Below are 18,355 nucleotides of genomic sequence, written 5' to 3'. Positions count from 1 at the left end.
TGTCCTGGACTCATTTTGTAGACCAGGCTGACTTCCAACTCACAGTGATCCTCCTGCTTCTGTCTCCCTGAATGCTGGGATTACAGACATGAGCCACCACGTCCGGCTAGTTAGTTAGTTAATTAGTTAGTTAATTACTTAGTTTTTTGATTTTTCTAGACAAGGTTTCTCTGTCTAACAGACCTGGGCTGTTCTGGAATTCGCTCTGGTGACCAGGCTGGCCTCAGACTCACAGAGATCCACCTGCCTCTGCCTCCCAAGTGCTGGGATTTAAAAGTGTGCGCCACCACCGCTTTGAAATGTAGTTTTTAAATTACATTTATTTATTGTGCATGTGCGTGCATGTGCCTGTGCATGTCACAAAGCATGTGGAGGTGAGAGGGGAAATTGCAGAAATTGGTTCTCTAGTTCCATTTTGTGGAGCTCGGGGATCGAACTCAGTTCTTCAGGCATGGTGGCAATTACCTTAATCCGCTAAACCCTCTTCCCCGCCTCTGCCTTTCTCCATCCCTCCCTCTTTCTTTCGTCTATGCTCCCTATGTTTCATGTTCTCCTGTAATTATTAGGATTTACCACTGACAGAATTTTTTACTGTTCTGGTCTTGCTGCCAGGTCAGCAGAAAACGAACTTGTGTTCTGAGAATCGGCTTTTGGCTCATTTTGCCTGGCGAGGTCGGCCGCGCGATTGGACTTCCTGGAGGACCACGTGATCTAGACGGATGATGGCGGGCGCGGCAGAAGATATGCGAGCGCTCTTCGGGGCTGGCGTCCGCGCAGCGCTGGAAGCTTGGCCTGCTTTACAGGTGAGTGAGGCCATGGCAGGGTCATGATTAGCGATGGGAAAAAATAGGAGTTGGCCAGGCGAGGCGCCAGAGCCATGTCTGGGTGCTGTAAGCGGCAGGTTCCCAGGCCAGGGGCAGGCCATGCCACTCCGGTTTTCATGCTGTCATGGTTGGCTTGGGCCTGTGTTCACAGATCGCTGTGGAGAATGGCTTTGGGGGCGTGCACAGCCAGAAGAAGGCCGAGTGGCTGGGGGGTGCAGTGGAAGATTACTTCATCGCCAATGGTGAGTGAGTGTGAGATGTCTTGTTTGTCGGGTGAGGCGTGGCGGAGCCTCGTCCTAGAGAACCCGCACTTTCTCTTGCGGAATGAATGGTGACTTTGGGATCAGTATCGTGCGTTTAGAGTGCTTTGCAGGCAATGACACTGAATAATGCTATGATCCTGGAGAATATATTTTATCTTCCAGAGAATCACTAAATGGTTATGGAGAGATCCAATTAATAGAACTATTCGAGCATTATCATATAACTTAAAATTGCTACATCAGTGGCGGGGGAAACAGGTCCGTGGGCAAAGGCCTACAAGCATAACAATCCGATTTTGATAGCTGTGACCAAATGGAAGGAGAAAACTGACTCACTTAAGATGTCCTACCCTTCCTACACAAGTAAACATAATTTAAAAATTGTTGGGTGAGGAGTGTAGCCCTGTGGTAGAGCACTTTCCTAGCCTGCTCATGTTCTTAGATTCCAATCCTCCCACCACCAAAACTAAAAGCAATACCTCTGATGACATAAAAGGCAGGCAGGCCCTGCGGTGGAGACCTGTAATCTCTATTACTCCTGAGGCAAAAGGACCTCAAGTTCAAGACTAGCCTGAACAAATTTACCACGACCTTGTCTTATAATAAAAAATAAAGAGCTGGAGCTATAACTCAGTGGAAGTGTTTACCTACTACACTATCCCACAATAGCAGGAATGAATGAATAAAAGCATGAAAAAAAGCAAAATTATAGTGTTATTAAATTTACATACAAAGCCTAGCATATGGGCCATGTTTGTAATTCTAGCACTTGGGAGAATGAGGTAGGAGAATTGCTCTGAGTGTGAAGCCAGCCTTGGCTACATAGCAAGAAATTGTCCTTAAAAGAAGAGGCTAGAGAAAGGCTCACACATAATAGTGCTTCCTGCTCCTCCAGAGGACCTGAGTTGGCTTTCCAGAACCCATGTCTGGCAGCTCACAGCCACCTGTAACTCAAGTTCCAGACAATCCACAGTCTTCCTCACTGGCACACATGTGCATATACATATAATTAACGAATAAATAAAACCGGACTGGAGAGATGGCTCATCAGTTAAGGACTAGGGTTTTTTTCCTAGCATCCATATGGTGACTCACAGCTGCCTGTGACTCCAGTTCCAGGGGATCTGATACCATCTTCTGTCCTGTCTGGGCACCAGGCATGCACATAGTGCACAGGGATCTATTCAAGCAAAACACCATACACTTTAAATAAATAGAACAAAAATCCTCTTCCAAAATATTTTAGTGGTCATAAGAATTAAGCATTTTACACATTTTTTTTTAGTATTAAATTTTCATCTGGAGTTTTAAAAGTCTTAGTACTTCTAAATTGGAATGAGCTACATTTCAAGTGCCTATGCTTGGTAACCACATATGGCTACTTCTACAGAAAAACATCTGCACCTTTGTTTTGTCTTTATGGGGTATAAGAGAACAAGAGGACCTAGTAGGAGTATTAAATGCTGTAGAGTATTAAATGCTGTAGTTTTTGTAAAATTCTTCATTAATATCTTAGTTTTGAGGATAGTATTAGGCAGAATCAGATCTCAATACTTACATTCTAGTGAGTGATTTCAGATAATCAAATAGTTAAAATATTTGGTGATAAGTGTTATAATAAAAAAAATGCTCAGAATTCTTCAGTTATCTGAGCCTGAGGAGAAGCCTTTTTGATTTGTCAAGACAGGGTTTCTCTGTGTAGCCCTGACTGTTCTAGGACTGTCGCTCTCCCCCAGCCCCCTCCTTTCTCTTTAAACTCAGAGTTCTACTTATCTCTGCTTCCCAAGTGCTGGGACTAAAGGTGTGTACTACAGGCCAGCCAGAAGCCTTAAGAGTAGTGATTGGTGTGAGTCTTAAGGAATGAAAAAGGGATGAAGTAGGTAGAGATGATAAAGCACACACTCAAAGGAGTTAAGATAAATGTTGCCTTTTGAAGGGCCCCTGCACTGTAGTAAAGGGATGGAAGAGTGGTAAAGAGTGGAGCATGTGAGTGTATAGTGACACCCTGACCCTAAAGGGTGATAGAACGCCATATGTGCTTTTGATTACATTCTTTAAGCCAGTGTTTATAAAATTCAAGCTATAGAAGACTTGTCTAGTTAGATGTTCGATGAAGAAAAATTTTCTCCAGTCAAATTACATAAGCTTTTTTTCTTCCAACTTCTATTTATTATTGTTATAATAATTAGTGGTAGTAGTAGTAGTTGGAGACAGTATTTCCTTTTATAACCCAGGCTGTCACAGAATTCATGTTCCTCATGCCTCGTTTTCCTGAGCACAGGTATTATAGATTTGTCATCACTCCTGACTTTGTTTTCCATTAGCTTTCTATGGAGATTGTCCCTTTAATCTCTGCAAATTTGAGATGTAGATATAGCCCAACTGGTAGAGTACTTAGCTAACATGTAAGAGACCCGGGTTCAATCCACAGAGCCACATTAATCGGGCATTGTGACTCATACCTGTAATCTCAGCACTGGAGAGGTGAAGGCAGGGGGATCATCAGTCACCAGGAGGAATTTCAGTTTAGCAGAATATTTCCCAAAGACAGGCTTCACAGTAGGTTATAAAATTGATGAGCAGGTTCTAATGTAAGTAATAGGATGGTGTTTGCTAGCTAGAAAATTCAGAAAGTAGGTAAGAGTATGAAAAGGCTAGTTTTTTTTTTTCTAGAATATAAGGTCTAAAATGGGACAGTGTCAGGGAAAAGAGAGTGTCCATAGAGGGGGTTTGGAAAAGAGACCAATTTATAATGAGTGGCAGTGTAGATTAGGAGCCTTTCATTGGCTAGAGAAAACTTGGAGGATGAGATGCTGGTTTGGGAGGATAATAAATCTGGCTTTTTGGGGACTTAAGGCACCTGAGTGGAAGAGAAATTTGGGGGCTATAAGATTTGAATGGCAAGTAAAAGGAAAAGTGTGTTTGGGTGAAACCACGTAGTTAAAAGAAAGCTAGTCTTTCATTCAGTAAAGACAGAGCATGGGCTCATGAGATAACTGAGGTCCAGTGAACAGGGCTTAGCCACAATCAAAGAGTATGAAAGTAGTATTAAGGTTATTAACGATTTCATTTTTAGAAGTAATGCATCCAGCTGAGGGTGGGTTGACCCTGGTGTTGATCCCCACCACCCAAAAACAATGAACAACCACATCTATTTCTTCTTACTCATTGCTCTTGAATTTGGACTCCTGTATTAGTGGAACCACAGTTGTGAACGGTCTCTGCACTTCCATACTTCAGCTTTGAAGTGATGCAAATTAATATTAGGGTTTTTATCTCCCTTGTGCCAAGCATTGTGTTAAACGAGCTCTTCTAACAGACTGTCCCAGAGCCCCTGTTAGCTTCTCTATAAATGAGAAATTGGAGGCTCTGAGAGAAGTAGTTTGTTCAATGTTACCTTAAGCTGAGGTTGGTTGGAATAGACAAGGTAAAAGAGACTGTTTTAGTGAATAAAGGATCAGTCAGATATAATAGGCAGGTATTGAAGAATTGGGGACAGGGCTGATAAAGCTAATCTTTCACTAAAGGGTCCTATCCTTTCCTATTTAGCTGATTTGGAGCTGGAAGAGGTGGAAGATTTCCTTGGGGAGCTGATGACCACTGAGTTTGATACAGTTGTGGAAGATGGGAGTCTGCCCCAGGTAAGCTTATGGAGACAGCTGCCAGCCCCCTGCCTACTCTTTCTCTCTACTGTTTTGAACAAGACTCTTGGTAGTGATCATTCTTTTCTTGAGGCATAGACAAGCTTTCCTATTGCATTTTCAAACATTACCTTTATTTCTCTCTCTAGATTATTCTCAACCAGGAATTTTCTCCACATCCCAGAAACTGGGCCAGATCAAATTCCATCCCTATTCTAATTAACAGTTTACCTTGGTGAAGATTATCTTTCATTTTGCCTCTTCTGTCCCTTTTTTCTTTTTCTTTTTTGAGACAGTGTTTTGCTCTCTAACCGAGGCAGTCTGAAGTGTAGTATGTAGCCAAAGCCAGCCTCAAATTCATAGCAGTCCTCCTCCCTTGGCCTCCCAAGTACTGGGATTACAGGTGTGTACCACTCAGTCAAGGAGGACCTCATCCAAGGCTTCATACCCTCCTGTAATTGTGGTTGCTTCCCTGAACTTTGTTGTTGCTTTATTTTTTTACAGGGTCTCACATTGTATCTCTGGCTTGCTTGGAGCTTGCTATGTAGGCCAAGATGGCCTAGATCTCAAAAAGATCTGCTTGCCTCTGCCTCATGATTGCTGGGATTAAAGACCTGCACCACCACTCCCAGCTGTTGTTTGACTTTGACAGTGTCTCACCAAACACAAAATCCTCCTTCCTCAGGTCTCTCCATCATTTACAACCACCACTGTGCCCAGCTGCTTGGCTGAACTGTTTTGTTGTTGTTGTTTTATTTTTTTTGTTTTGTTTTGTTTTTGAGACAGGATTTCTCTCTGTAGCCTTGGCTGTCCTGGACTCACTTTGTAGACCAGGCTGGCCCTGAACTCACAGAGATCTGCCTGCCTCTCCCTCCCAGAGTGCTGGGATTACAGATGAGTGCCATCATGCCCGGCTTGGATGAACTTCTTAGGGAGAAAAGAGCACAGAAAATCCCATCCCCTCTCTCCTCTGCTATAAATAGGCTGGTTTTATGATAGAGTTCTGAAAAATCCAAGCTGGTTGGATGTCTCCTTGGTAGGTGAGCCAGCAGCTACAGACCATGTACCACCACTTCCAGAAGGGTGATGGGGCTGCTCTGCAGGAGATGACCTCTGAAATTAACCAAAAAAAGTGCAAAGTCACAGCTACCCCATTCAAGACAGCCAAAGAAACGGATGTGGATGAAGATGAGGTGGACAGTGTGGAAGAAATGGAGGTGAAAGAGGTGCCTGTGTGTGTATGTGCACGCGTGTGTGTGTGGTGGGTGGGGTCCCAAATGTTTTTATTTTCTGGACAAATGGCTAGATTCTTGGGAAAGTGATGGTGGTTGTAGGTGGTGGGAGGTGGTGGTATTTTTAAGATAGCTCATATAGTCATGGGAAAGTTGGGAGCAGAACCTGGATAATGTACTTAGTGCTCTTGTATTTTCCTTCCAGGTGACAGCGACAAATGATGAGGCCACAACGGATGGGGTCTGCCCCCAGCCTCAACCCACTGATCCAGACTCCCAGACTATTAAGGAAGAGGATATAGTAGAAGACGGTTGGACCATTGTCCGGAGAAAGAAATGAGCAGGGCAGTAAATGTTTTGGGCTATTGTTAGGTGTTATGAGAGACTTAGGGGCTGTTTGGGGGGCCCTGTACACCTCTGTCCTGGTAACCATATCCCTACCTTGTTCCCCTGTCATTCCCTTCAGGGGAAGAAAAGCCCTAGAATCTTTGGTTGTGGGGTTGATGGGACCTATTGAATCTTAAGGTACCATATGAGAAGTGAGACCATGTTTGCCAGCATAGTGCCTCCTAGGTGCAACGAATGTTAAGATGGCTGATGAGTGTGAATGTACTTATACTAGAAGCTGACTTGTGATAAGTGGGCAGGTGAGAGGCTGGCTGAATTGGGAATAGTGAGATAAACATGCATTTGGAAGACAGAGTAGATGGAGGTGTGGTACCTCCCAATGTCCCACCCCAGCCTCCCACAGAGCAACTCTTACCCTGCCCAGAATATGCATCTTCCCCACCCCCACCTTGAAAACTCTCAAGAGTTTGAAGGATTTAAGTGGTGAACTTGGGAAAGTTGGGCTGTTTTAAGTCCAGGGATGAGGCTTAAGACCTTAATAACATAACACCTTCTCGTTTAATCCATGATTTAACCTTGGAATCAGCCTTCTGAGAGCTGAGCTTCAGAGTTCAGCAAGAGAGGAGTTTTCACACCCTCCCATCTCCCTTAGTAGCCTGGGACTTTGGACAAACGGACGGACCATCGCAGTGCTCTGAAAGTTACTGTAAGCCTGAAATAAACTGTATTTTTCTTTAAAAAACAGTATTCATTGTCCTCCCCCCCCCTCACCTCCCATTCCCGTCCTGCCCAGTGGCCCTGCCATGGGTCTGGACGATAAAATACTGGATTGCTTTGGGGCTAGGTAGAAGCTATAAGCCATGGGAAAGGCAAGAAGGGTCTAGTCACCACCCCATGTAAAGTCATACATGTGAAGACACTGGCTGAGGAGGCAAGGGTAGGTTGGGGTCCCAGGGTCAGTAGCAGAGCTGGCACTTGAATCCAGGTCTCCTGCCTCTGGTGCTTTTATGGGGAACTGGGTGGAAGTAGGATCTGTGGGGTATTGGGAGGAAACAGCCTAATTCAAGTGAGTCTAGCAATTAGCTCCCCCCCTCCCTGGGGATAGGGACTTAAAAAAATTAACATCAATGTAGGAATATTTTTTTTTTAAAAAGCCCACATTTTGTGAAAAGATGAATTAAAAAACCCAAGACCCAGCATTCTGGATTGAAAGTGCCCTTGATGGGAATTCAAGTATTTGACTGCATTAGGAGTGGGCTGGAGCCCCCAATTGAACATGGGCAGCTGGAGTGTGGGGCAGGAACTCCCAGTTGCCCCCCAAAACCCTCTAGGTCTTTTCTCGGGTCTGGGAGGTTTCAGGAGGTTCAGCAGTGGCTCCTGAGGCTGCCACTGGTGTCTCCTCCATCTCCTTGTCCTCGGACAGTGTGGGCCCTGGGCAGAATGTGTCCCCACGGCCCGCCCTGCCGAGCACAGCCATCCAGCGCTGCTGGAGTTCTTCGGTCTCTGGGCTGAAGTACCAGCTTAGGTGGCTCTGTGTGATCTTGAAGACATGCCTCCTGTCGGGCCGCTCCCCTGCCTCAGGAGGCCCCACCTCAAAGCCAATGAGGGGCAGGCTGCGCTGGGCTTTCACATCCTGGGGAAGAGGGACAGATATAATGTCATCTAGAGGCCAAACAGTTAAACAGCTTTGTTGTGTTGTTTCCTCTGCTGAAGAGCCTTGCCTTCTCTGTAATGAACAGGAAGATGTCTAAACTAGTAGTAGAAGGCAGGTTGGTTTGCTTATCTGTCTCCCCCCATACCCAAATCAACTGTTAGTCTTTACTATTACAGATTCAGTTCTTTGGCTAGTTCCTCTATCTGTATATTCTCTACTTAAAGTCAGACCTAGAAGTGCCTGTCCTCACTCCTGTTTTCTCCGGAAAGCCAGACTTCTCACATCTCCCTCTCCCCGCCCCCATATTGTGGCCTCTAAACACTTCTCTCTACCTACTCTGTCACATAAGGATGGTGGTTTTGATTTTCCTCTTTGCTAGGCTCTCTTGGTCCTGGAAGGACAAGGCATATGGGGGAGGGGCAGCCTGGCTTTGTCAGATGGCTAGAAAAACCTGAAGGAGTGGATGCACACCTGAGGGGCTCCATAGATGTACAGCACCAAAGGTTCATTCTCAGGAACCACAAACCATGCCTTGTGCCATCCTTTCCCACCCTTCTCCATGTAGTGCAGGAAGCTGCAGATGACGCTGTTCTCAGCAGCCACTGAGGCCTGTTTCTGTGATCAGAGACACAAAGTACATCAATGTTGACAGAAGGCTTTGCTCTTGACTTAAGCAGCCCCATAGTGTATGAACTATGTCTCAAACAAAGGTAGCAAGGCATGTTTTGGGCCATTGTTAGGTGTTATGAGAGACTTATAGGAGCTGTTTTGGGGAGGGGGGCCTATACACCTCTGTCCTGGTAACCACGTCCCTACCTTGATTGGCTTGATTGCTTTCTTTAACAGCTAGTGGAAGGAGTGTGTGCGCAGATCTCAGTGGGAATAGTAGAATGCTGGCCAGGTAATCTTCAGTCTAAGTGACATTTACAGCTAACCCTTTTCATCTTTCATTATATACTCCTTGTCTGCTCTGAGAAAGTCCTAACATGTGGTTAAGGGGATGAGTGGGTAGTTAACACCATCTGTTCCAGAATCCTAACAATAGATGAAAATGCAGGACTTGTGAGAAGAGCACGGAGGCTTTTTCTGAGATTTAAATTAGCATAAACAAGGTATTTAAGAGTTCCTGGTCTAGAGTAAGCTCCGTTATATTTAGGATACCTTGGTTTATTTAAAAACAATCACCCCAAACTTGTGTGTATTCATGGTCCTGGAAAGACAGGATCAATATTACCAGTGGCAACTTCTGTGTAAAGGGATATGTTTTATTCTATGTTATCCTACTTATCCTATTTCAGAATTAAAAAAGCACTTGGTTCATTAAAAACAAACAAACAAACAAACAAACAAAAAACATCCCATAGGTCAGCCTTGGCTACTCATTGAGACCTTGACTCAGATAAAACAAAACCTAGAAGTTTTTCTGGCTGTGCAACCTTGCCAAATAACTTCTTTGGGTTTTAATTTCCTCATATGTTAATAAAGATAAGAGTATGGGTTGATTAGTTACTGTGATGGTTAAATGTGTAAAGTTCTTTAATAAAAAATACCCTTTTAACCTTCATACTCATTTTCTGTGTCTCAAGCTTGGATAACTTGATTAGTGAGTGCACACAGCGCCCTATTTTCTAAGAGATATGCAGACCTCAACTACACTGATCTGTAACTGGGGCACACTTTGGGTATTGTGGTTGAGATCCTAGCTCTTACCTCTAGGATGGACCTCCTGCGCTGGGGTGTATGCTGGCTACAGGATGGACTGCTCCCAGGTGCTCCATGCAAGGCCACATAGCAATCAGTGCACACACGGTTGGAACGGTTGTTGTCATAGATGAGGCGGGCCCGGAACTCAGAGCATTTCCCACAAACCACCTGGGGCAACAAGTGGGCAAGAAGAGCCTGATTGCCTTGGGCTTTTCCCTCATTGTATCAACTACTGCAGCCTCCTTGGGGGCTACCCCATCAGCTTTTAGGCTTTTAGCCTGTCCCCACCGTAGCTCTGCCCCTGCCTCCCAACACTCACATGCCCACAGGCCTTGCAGTGGTGCCTGCGTTTGGTGATGGAATTGAAGGGCTCTTGGCAGCGCATGCACATGGTGACTTCCTTTTCCCGGATAGGCGTAGGTGCCCTCTTCCCAAGGTCCACGTTCTAGGGGGAGGGTTAAGTCCCAGGTCAGAGACAGCTCCGCAGCCCAGTCCAGCCACCCGTCCTTGCCTCTGCTCTGAGGCTTGAATCATGGGGTTGTGGGGCACACATACAGAAGGCCTGGCTCTGCCCCACCACACTTAATGGAGGTAAGTCACTTCACTTTACTAGCAGAAGACTGTTTCAAAAGGACTGCACTGCCTCTCTAATCCCTATTTGCTGGGAAAGGGAAAGATTATATCAAGGGAAGGTGGGAACATAAGCTTCACAGGGGTCCTGGGGACAGTAGGACTCTTACTGGAGAGTTAGGGGGAGTATCTTCATCATCCCTGTTTGTTGAGTTCAATAGTTTGAAAGTCTCCAGGGTCTGTTCATGCTTCAGGAGGGTGGAGTTAATGGCCTGGTGAAGAGGTGAGAAATGAAAGGTCAGATCACATCTCCACCCTCACCACACTTTCCTAGGCCTTAGCCTTCCTAGGCCCAGCTCTACCCCTGCCACACATGACTGAAAAGAATCCCTCCCTAAATCCAGGTCTACAACTTGTAATTATAAAATGTGCAAAGGGGAGTGGTAGCTGGAAAACCTCAGAAGGCCTTCCTGGCTGCCTGCTGCTGGCTGGGTACAAGCTTTTATAAAACTTGATTCTGAGGAGCTGGCTTTCTAAAAGAATATTTCTATCTAACCTCGGGACTTCAGCTTGCTCATCTGTGAGATAGCATCTGTTGGAAGGCTGCTTTCGAGGCCCAATCTGTTTAGATAGTTTTGAAAGAAAGCATATCAGCCCCTAAGAGACCTGTTAATGCCCTTCCAGACCCTTACCACAAAGCATTGTATGTTACCTGGACCCAGTCTTTCTTCTCCTCCTCAGTCCTTGTAGGGGAGAAAAGAAAGGTGTTAGGTTAGGCAGGTCAACAAAAGACAAATGGAATGGTATTTTAGAGTTACAGGACCTAGGGTTGACTCCGCTATTTCACTTAACCTTGGACAAGTTACATAACCTGTGTTTATCCAACAATGACTTCCAGATCCCTACAATGGGGACTTGGGCCTCAGAGAAATCCCTGTCCTCAAGGAGATCATGGTGCATTAGAGGAAACAGGGAAAAAACAGGAGGAATCAATGCTGACTCTAGATGAAGACTGGGGAATCCAGAGGAGGAGACCTGCCACAGACTGAGTTTGACTGGGGCTTTTAGGAAAGGTTTCTAAAGGGAGGTGCTAGACCTCAGACAAAAGGGTAATATGAAATGTATGTGAGTATGGAACATGCATGAAACTGTATCAGACTGCTAACATGTCACTTTTGCAAAGGGAGGCAGTTTTTTTTTTTTTTTTTCATTTCATGAAGGTGATGCTTAGCACTATGTTCTGAGCAACAGTGAGATGATGTGTAAAGTTTCCAGCATTGATATCTGCTACATTCATGCTCTGACTTCCCTCTGCTCTTCCCTGCTTCTACAGCCTTGCATTCTCTAAGGACTCTGGCCTGGCACAATCTTGTCAACTACTCCCTAGGAATAGGACCCCTCGCTCTCTGCTGTCTCCTATCCAAACTCTTATTTTCCTTCCACATCTATATTCTAAGCTTCACATGTATTTTTCTAATGTGAAAATCTGACTGCATCATTAGTACCACTGTGTGAAAAGGGATATGAACAAGATAGGATGTGGTCACTATCTAGAGATGTAGGGATATAGGTTTGTTAGTGGAGTGCTTACCTAGAATGCAAAGTCCTTTCTCCAGCACTTGCAACAAACAAACACACACACACACACACACACACACACACACACACCGACACATACCCATGAATGTTCGGAATCAAATGTTTGTCAAACACTCATCTTTGTTACACTTAAGACCGATGCATTTCACCATGAAGACTCTGCCAAGAAAAGGGTGTGGCAGTGGTACTGAAACAAATACTAAACTCTACTTAATGGTTTTCCATTAATGCCAGACCCTTGAGGAGGGTTATGCAACTTATTTTAAAATGTATTAAGAAGTCACTGAAAGGCCTCAGTGGTAAAGGGCATGTAATCTTGCAAGGTTCAGTTCCTAGCACCCACACTGAGTATCTCATATCATCTGTACCTCTAATTCCAAGGTGATACAGTGCCTCTGATCTCTGTGGGAAACTGCATTCACAAAATCAAACACATATACACACTCATACACATAATTAAAAATAAGTCTTTTTTTAAAAAGTCATTGGATATTCAGTTTTCTCAGCACCATCTGTTGAAGAAGCTCTCTTTTCTACAATGTATGTTTTTAGCATCTTTGTCAAAAATCAAGTGGCTAAGTAAAGCATGGTGACACATCTGTAAAGCCAGCACTTAGGAGATGGAGACAGCATAAGAAGTTAAAGGCTGTTCAGTGCTAAATAAGACCCTGTCTCAAAAAAACTAAAGAGTAAACAAATTAGTTGTTTACCGGTGTGTGCTTATTTCTAGGTCCTATATTCCATCAATTTCTATATCTATTTTTGTGCCAAAATCGTGTTAATTATTATGGCTCTGTAGTATAAATAAGTTGAAATCAGGTATCATGGTAACTTCAAATATTGACACAGCTTCTAGGTATATACATGAAATATTAGTCAGCATGCCACAGAGATTTCATGCCTATCTATGTTTATTACAGCACTATTCACAGCAGCCATTATAGGTTGTGTCAACTGACAATTAGATAAAGAAAATGTGGTGTGCATGTGTATTATGAAGTTTTTATGAATCCATAAAGAATAAAATTGTGTCATTTGCCAGAAAATGTTCACAACTACAGATCAATATATTAAGTGAAAGAAGTCAGATGCAGAAAAACAAGTTATCTGAAGTTTTATCTCATTTGTGGAATCTAGATCTTATATATATACATAAAATCATTTTTATATATGACATCAAAATAGAAGCAAGACTGTTGCAAGGAAGGGAGAGGAAGAAGCAAAGGGATGGTTTAGATGGAAGGTATGCTCTAAGTATAGGAAATAAAAACTTGTTTGAAAAATGTCTTGCCAGATGTGATGGCACACACCTTTAATCCCAGCACTTGAGAGAAAGAGGTAGGCAGATCTCTGAGTTCAAGGCCAGCATAGCCTACAAAACGAGTTCCAGGACAGCCAGGACTACACAGAGAAACCCTGTCTCAAAAACAAATAAAATAGTCTTTATGAAGCCTATCATGATGTACAATGGACATATGCCAATGAAAAATTTAAATCCATTGGACTGGTGGGTGGTAAAAGAATAGATATTTAACAAACTAAATATAGCACCATGTTTTAACCATTGTAGTCTCTAAATGGTGGATTTATTAGTGTTCACTGTGATTCTTTTAACTTCTCTATATTTTGGAGAAGGTTGATAATAAAATGTGGCAGCAGGTACTGGGAAAGTGGCTCAGTGGTTTAAAGTGTTTGCTATGCAAGCATGAAGACTCAAGCTCAAAAACCCTATTATCAACACAAAAGCTAGAAATTGTGGCAAATATCTATAAATCCAGCACTGAGAAGGGTTTATTCTGATTATATTCATCTAAAATGATTTCTTGTTTATATTTTTTTAACTTGTAATTTCTTGGCAGAGAACAAGTGTTGCTTTTGATTTTTAAGAATTACAGTGGACTTTGTGGCCATGTAAAGTATATAAGGATGAAGTCCATATTTGTTAGTCCTTACTTGGGAGAGTAACACAAGAGGACCATTTGAACTCAGGAGTTCCAAGGATGGCCTTGGGGAAAAAGTCCCAAACCAAAAAGGTCTATCTGGTAAAATGTCAATAGCTGTCTTGTGTGTGGAAGGAGAGAGATTCTGGAACCCAGGCCTTATGCATAATCGGTAAGCTCTGTGAGCCTGACCACAGTTACTGGCCCTTAAATCAATGGTGCACACATCAAGTCACCTGAGGAGCTTTGTTGGGAATAAACGCAGACCAATTAAATGGAAATCTTTGGGGATGGAGCCCAGGCATCAATATTTTTTAAGCTCTCAGCTGATTCCACAAGTTGCCAAGATGAGAACCAGTTAAGCTGTATCTAAGATTGTAGGTGCTAGCCAAGCAAGGTGGCACACAGCTGTATTCCCAGCACTTTAGAGGCAGAGGCAGATGGATCTCTGTGAATTCAAGGCCAGCCTGGTCTACAGAGAGAGTCCAGGACAGCCAAAGCTACACAGAGAAACCCTATTTCGAAAACAACAAAAAATTATGGGTGCTTATCATACTATTTTTTTTTTAATATTTGAAATCAATTCCTTGCCCTGTTTTTTTTTTTTTTTCAGACAAGGTCTCACATTGTATCCCAATCTTGCAATCCTCAGCCGCTCAAATGGTGGGATTATAAGCAGAAGCCACCACACCATGCTGAAATTTTTCATAAAAAATGTGGTGCATGCCTTTAATCCCAGCACTTAGGGTGGCAGAGGCAGGCAGATCTCAGGCAGCCAGCCTGGTCTGCAAAAATAATGAGGCCAGAATGGCTAGGGACTACACAGAAAATCCCTGTCTCCAAAAAACAAAACAAAACAAACAAACAAAAAACCCCAATAATGTTATTTTTTTTTTAATTGGCTGGAAAGAAAGCTTAGCAGTTAAGAGCACTTGTTGTACTTCTAGAGGAACCTGATTCATTTCCCTGAACCCATTTCACAACTATCTGTATCTGTAATTCCAGGGTATGTGACACCACCTTCTGGCCTCCTTAGGCACCCGGCATATACATATTGCCAGACATACATGTAGGCAAAACACTCATAAACATTTAAATTTCTTTTTTTGCAGATTGCCCTCCCCAAGACAGGGTTTCTCTGTGTAGCCTTGGCTGTCCTAGAACTCGCTTTGTAGACCAGGCTGGCTTCAAGATCTTCCTGTCTCTGCCTCCCAGAGTTCTGGAATTACAGATGTGCGCCACCGAGCCTGGCTGCATTTAAAATTTTCTAATATATAAACAATCAACAAATTAAAAAAAAAAACTAATGGAGCAAGTGTGGTAGTGCACACTTTCAATCCCAGCACTCTGGAGGCAGAGGCAAGTGGATCTCTGTGAGCTTAAGGCCAACTTGTTCTGCATAAACAAGTTCCAGGCCTGCCAGGTATACATAGTAAGAAAAAAAAGTACTTGGCTGGGAATGGCTCTTGCAGAGGAGCCAACTTCAGTTCTCATCACCCATGTCCTATAGTTTGCAAGTGCCAATATATAACCCCAGCTCCAATGGACCTGGTGCTTCTTATGCACTCCAGAGTCACCTGTACTCACATGCACATACTTCTGCACAGCCACATGCATACACATAATTTAAAAATAATCAAAATAAACCTTTCAAAAAGTCCTTAAAACTTTTTGAGTTCTTAAAACCCTGGTGTGGTGGTTCACATCAGTAATCTGAGCACTAGGGAGCCAAACCAGGAGGATTATTTTGAGTTCAAGGGCAACCTGGGCTAATTACAGACAGTGATATGATTACCAGGTAATCTTTCCATCCCACCCTACTGAGACTAGGAGGAAACCAAACACTGCTTGGGGGACCCCTCTGTACTCAGCATTCTTCCCATGCACTCTAACTCTAAACGGATATCATGTCTCTGGGTCTGATCTCTTCCCTAGATGGTCCTGTTTTCTGTCTCGCTGGATGTGTTGCTCCTTCCCCGCATCTACCACTGCAGTCCTCAGGGAGGTTCTCTTGGTCTCCTAGAACTTCAGGCCCAACGACTAGGTTTTGAGGTTTTTTTTGTTTTAGTTTTTTATAGCCCTAGCTGTCCCGGAACTCATTCTGTAGAACAGGTTAGCCTCAAACTCAGAGATCCACCTGCTTCCACATCCTGAGTGCTAGGATTAAAAGTGTGCACCACCACTGCCTGCCCCAACTACTAGGTTCCTTTACCCGTCTCCCTTCTGCCTCCATGTAATCATCATTCACCTCTCACTTCCATGTAGCCTATCAGAAAAGGGCCATATGCTGATGTGCACTCACTCTCCAACCATGATCATGACCTTGTTATACACTTTCACCTGGACTAATAGAAAGTAGTATGAACGGAGGTTAGGAATCCAAGCGCCAAGCTGAGGAGGCCTAAACTCCAATTTTGCTCTGATCCTTGTTAGCTGGATCTAAGGCAAGGTGCCTCAACTTCCTCAGCTTTAAAATGGACTGATGGTAAGTAACCATGTGTGGTGGTTATCATTTGCAATGTTATTCATGACAGGATTAAGTACCCACTCTTCCCTCCATTGTGGAGCATGTTCATTCTCCAAAATGCTTTCCTGAACAAAGTACCACCATTTCCCACACCATGCATCTAAATGTGTAGTCTTCAGAATCACCCACATACACATAGCTAAGGAGCAAGTCCACATCTTTGGGGAAAGGCATTCACTCTTTCTCTGGAAAGACCTCTAAGCCTGGAATGCCTCAGCATATCTGAAAGTAAAGAGTGAGTTGGAGGGAAGGCATAGGCAAGGACAGGTACCTGGCCTGGAGTTCCAGAGAGCGCTGCTTTCCCGATACCAGGAAGGTCCTAGGCATGTTGAGGTTGGAGCTCTCCTTTAGCTGAAAGGAGGAGGTAAGGAGCATGTGAGGCCTACAGAACTCCACAAGGTCCTGCGCATATGCACACACACACTAGGGTCACAGGCACATTCCTCCCAATAGCAACGTCCCACCCCACATTTCCATTTATCACTTTAGGGGGCTCACCTCCATGCCATCTACATCAATGCGTGCCCGCACGCTAAACTTCTGGCCAAGGAGCCGGAGCCTGGGCACGCAGTAAAGGAGGCGGTCGTTGAACTAGGAAGGAATACATGTGCAGGGGCTTAGTGTGGATGGTGAGTCTCCCCACCCCCACACATCTCTTAAAGACCTAAGGCAATAAATGGAGGAAAGATATTTCAAATTGCTCAGCAGTGGTAGCACAAGCCTTTAATCCCAGCACTAGGGAGGCAAAAGCAGGCAAATCTCTGAGTTTGGGGCCAGTCTGGTCTACAGAGTGAGTTCCAGGACAGCCACTATAAAGAGAAACTCTCTCTCTCTCTCTCTCTCACACACACACACACACACACACACACACACACACACACACTGAGAAGTAGAAAGATATTTCCATTTGGATATAGCAATAATGAGGAAAAAGAAACGACAAGAAAATGATATGGGAGTCACTTCCTAGGGGGGTAATCTTGGCCAAGTCATACCTAAATTGTAGTTACATAATTATAAAAGCGAAAAATATTTCTGGCTCACATAATGAAAACAAAATGAATGACTACAGGAAAGGACAGCTGGCTAGAGGTCTAGGACTACCAGGTCATCTATTTATTGAAGCAGGGCATGCCCACCCACAAGCCCACACCTGGCACTTACTAATATGAGGTATCGATCTTGAGTGGTCCCATTCTTTGCTGACAGCTTAAGGATATGACCTTCTTTTATGAGCTCTTTGGTGGGACTGACAATGTCCTCCTCACCCCCCAGCAGCTCATAGACTTTCAGCAACTTGTGCATTCGTTCCTGGCAGTGAGCAAAAGGTTAAACTTGGGGTGGGCAACACCTCCCTTTGAATGTCCTCAAGTCACAAGCTCCCTCCCCCCTGGTTACAGAATACAAAGCAATGGCCAAGGAAGGAAGGGAAGGGCTGGAAGGGCCACTTACCATTTTACGGATGGCAGCATTAGAGTGTTCTGCTGCCGTGGCTATCAGCTCCAAAGACTCTATGGAACAAAGAGAAGTAAGATTGGATGGGAGATGAGCAGAGAGGAAGCTTTGGGGGACAGTTCTACTCCAGGAATATCTCCTCCTGTCCTGACTACACTGTCCCCTTCCCAGCAAATGTCACCTCGAAAAATATTCATGGCCACATCATTTCAAACAGAAACCATCTAGATTAACAACACAGAAATATGTGATAGCTGGCAGCCAATAAAATGTAAGTTTGATAAAATGATTGTGATCATTAACTGCAGGAAACATGGTCATGTTCAGACAGTTGTTTCTGGCTACTGGGACTATGGATGTTTTGTTTGTTTTGTTTTATTGTTTGAGACAGAATCTTGCTATATTCCCCTGGGTGATCTCAAACTCCTGGGCTCAAACCAAACCAAAACAACAGCAGAAGCAACAACAAAGATTAAAAATAAAGAGGTCTGGGGATACAGCTCAGTTGGTAGAGTGTCTGCCTAGCATGTGCAAAGCTCTGGGGTCCAGCCCTAGCACCACATGGATTGGGTGTGGTGGTGCATTGCCTATAATCCTA

The 18,355-nt window shown here is 44.0% G+C and overlaps 2 protein-coding genes across 3 annotated transcripts in view; one reads left to right on the top strand and one right to left on the bottom strand.

Annotated features, from left to right (window-relative positions):
* The first annotated feature begins 659 nt into the window (after nt 1-659).
* Tsr2 (TSR2 ribosome maturation factor) lies at nt 660-7,050 on the top strand. 2 transcript variants are annotated; one of them, XM_021663783.2, is made up of 5 exons: nt 660-803; nt 976-1,066; nt 4,637-4,728; nt 5,769-5,945; nt 6,166-7,050. In XM_021663783.2, the coding sequence occupies exons 1-5, from the start codon at nt 720-722 to the stop codon at nt 6,298-6,300; spliced, it is 579 nt and encodes a 192-aa protein (XP_021519458.1). In that variant the 5' UTR covers nt 660-719; the 3' UTR covers nt 6,301-7,050. The 2 variants fall into 2 exon arrangements, with proteins under 2 accessions (XP_021519458.1, XP_021519457.1); XM_021663782.2 differs by having other exon boundaries at nt 5,769-5,954.
* The window catches only part of Fgd1 (FYVE, RhoGEF and PH domain containing 1), a 43,341-nt gene continuing 31,833 nt past the window's right edge, over nt 6,848-18,355 (bottom strand). Inside the window, exons 9-18 of the mRNA XM_021663781.2 lie at nt 17,755-17,813; nt 17,467-17,613; nt 16,801-16,893; nt 16,574-16,653; nt 10,949-10,979; nt 10,407-10,508; nt 9,986-10,111; nt 9,673-9,834; nt 8,434-8,577; nt 6,848-7,941 (exon numbers count right to left, since the gene is read on the bottom strand). Of these exons, the coding sequence (XP_021519456.1) occupies nt 7,636-7,941; nt 8,434-8,577; nt 9,673-9,834; nt 9,986-10,111; nt 10,407-10,508; nt 10,949-10,979; nt 16,574-16,653; nt 16,801-16,893; nt 17,467-17,613; nt 17,755-17,813 (1,250 nt within the window). The 3' untranslated portion in view covers nt 6,848-7,635. The remainder of the gene's footprint in view (nt 7,942-8,433; nt 8,578-9,672; nt 9,835-9,985; nt 10,112-10,406; nt 10,509-10,948; nt 10,980-16,573; nt 16,654-16,800; nt 16,894-17,466; nt 17,614-17,754; nt 17,814-18,355) is intronic.

This window comes from Meriones unguiculatus, chromosome X (assembly GCF_030254825.1).
Source record: "Meriones unguiculatus strain TT.TT164.6M chromosome X, Bangor_MerUng_6.1, whole genome shotgun sequence".
NCBI lineage: Eukaryota > Metazoa > Chordata > Mammalia > Rodentia > Muridae > Meriones > Meriones unguiculatus.
The sequence above is the reverse complement of the archived record's forward strand: the minus strand, read 5'-3'. Positions and strand labels throughout refer to the sequence as shown.

Excerpts from the sequence above, each read along its gene's own strand:
- Tsr2 (XM_021663782.2), top strand. The coding sequence starts at position 720 with ATGATGGCGGGCGCGGCAGAAGATATGCGAGCGCTCTTCGGGGCTGGC. Across the intron at positions 804-975 it reads AAGCTTGGCCTGCTTTACAG|ATCGCTGTGGAGAATGGCTT; the intron begins GTGAGTGAGGCC and ends CTGTGTTCACAG. Across the intron at positions 5,955-6,165 it reads AAGAAATGGAGGTGAAAGAG|GTGACAGCGACAAATGATGA; the intron begins GTGCCTGTGTGT and ends TTTTCCTTCCAG.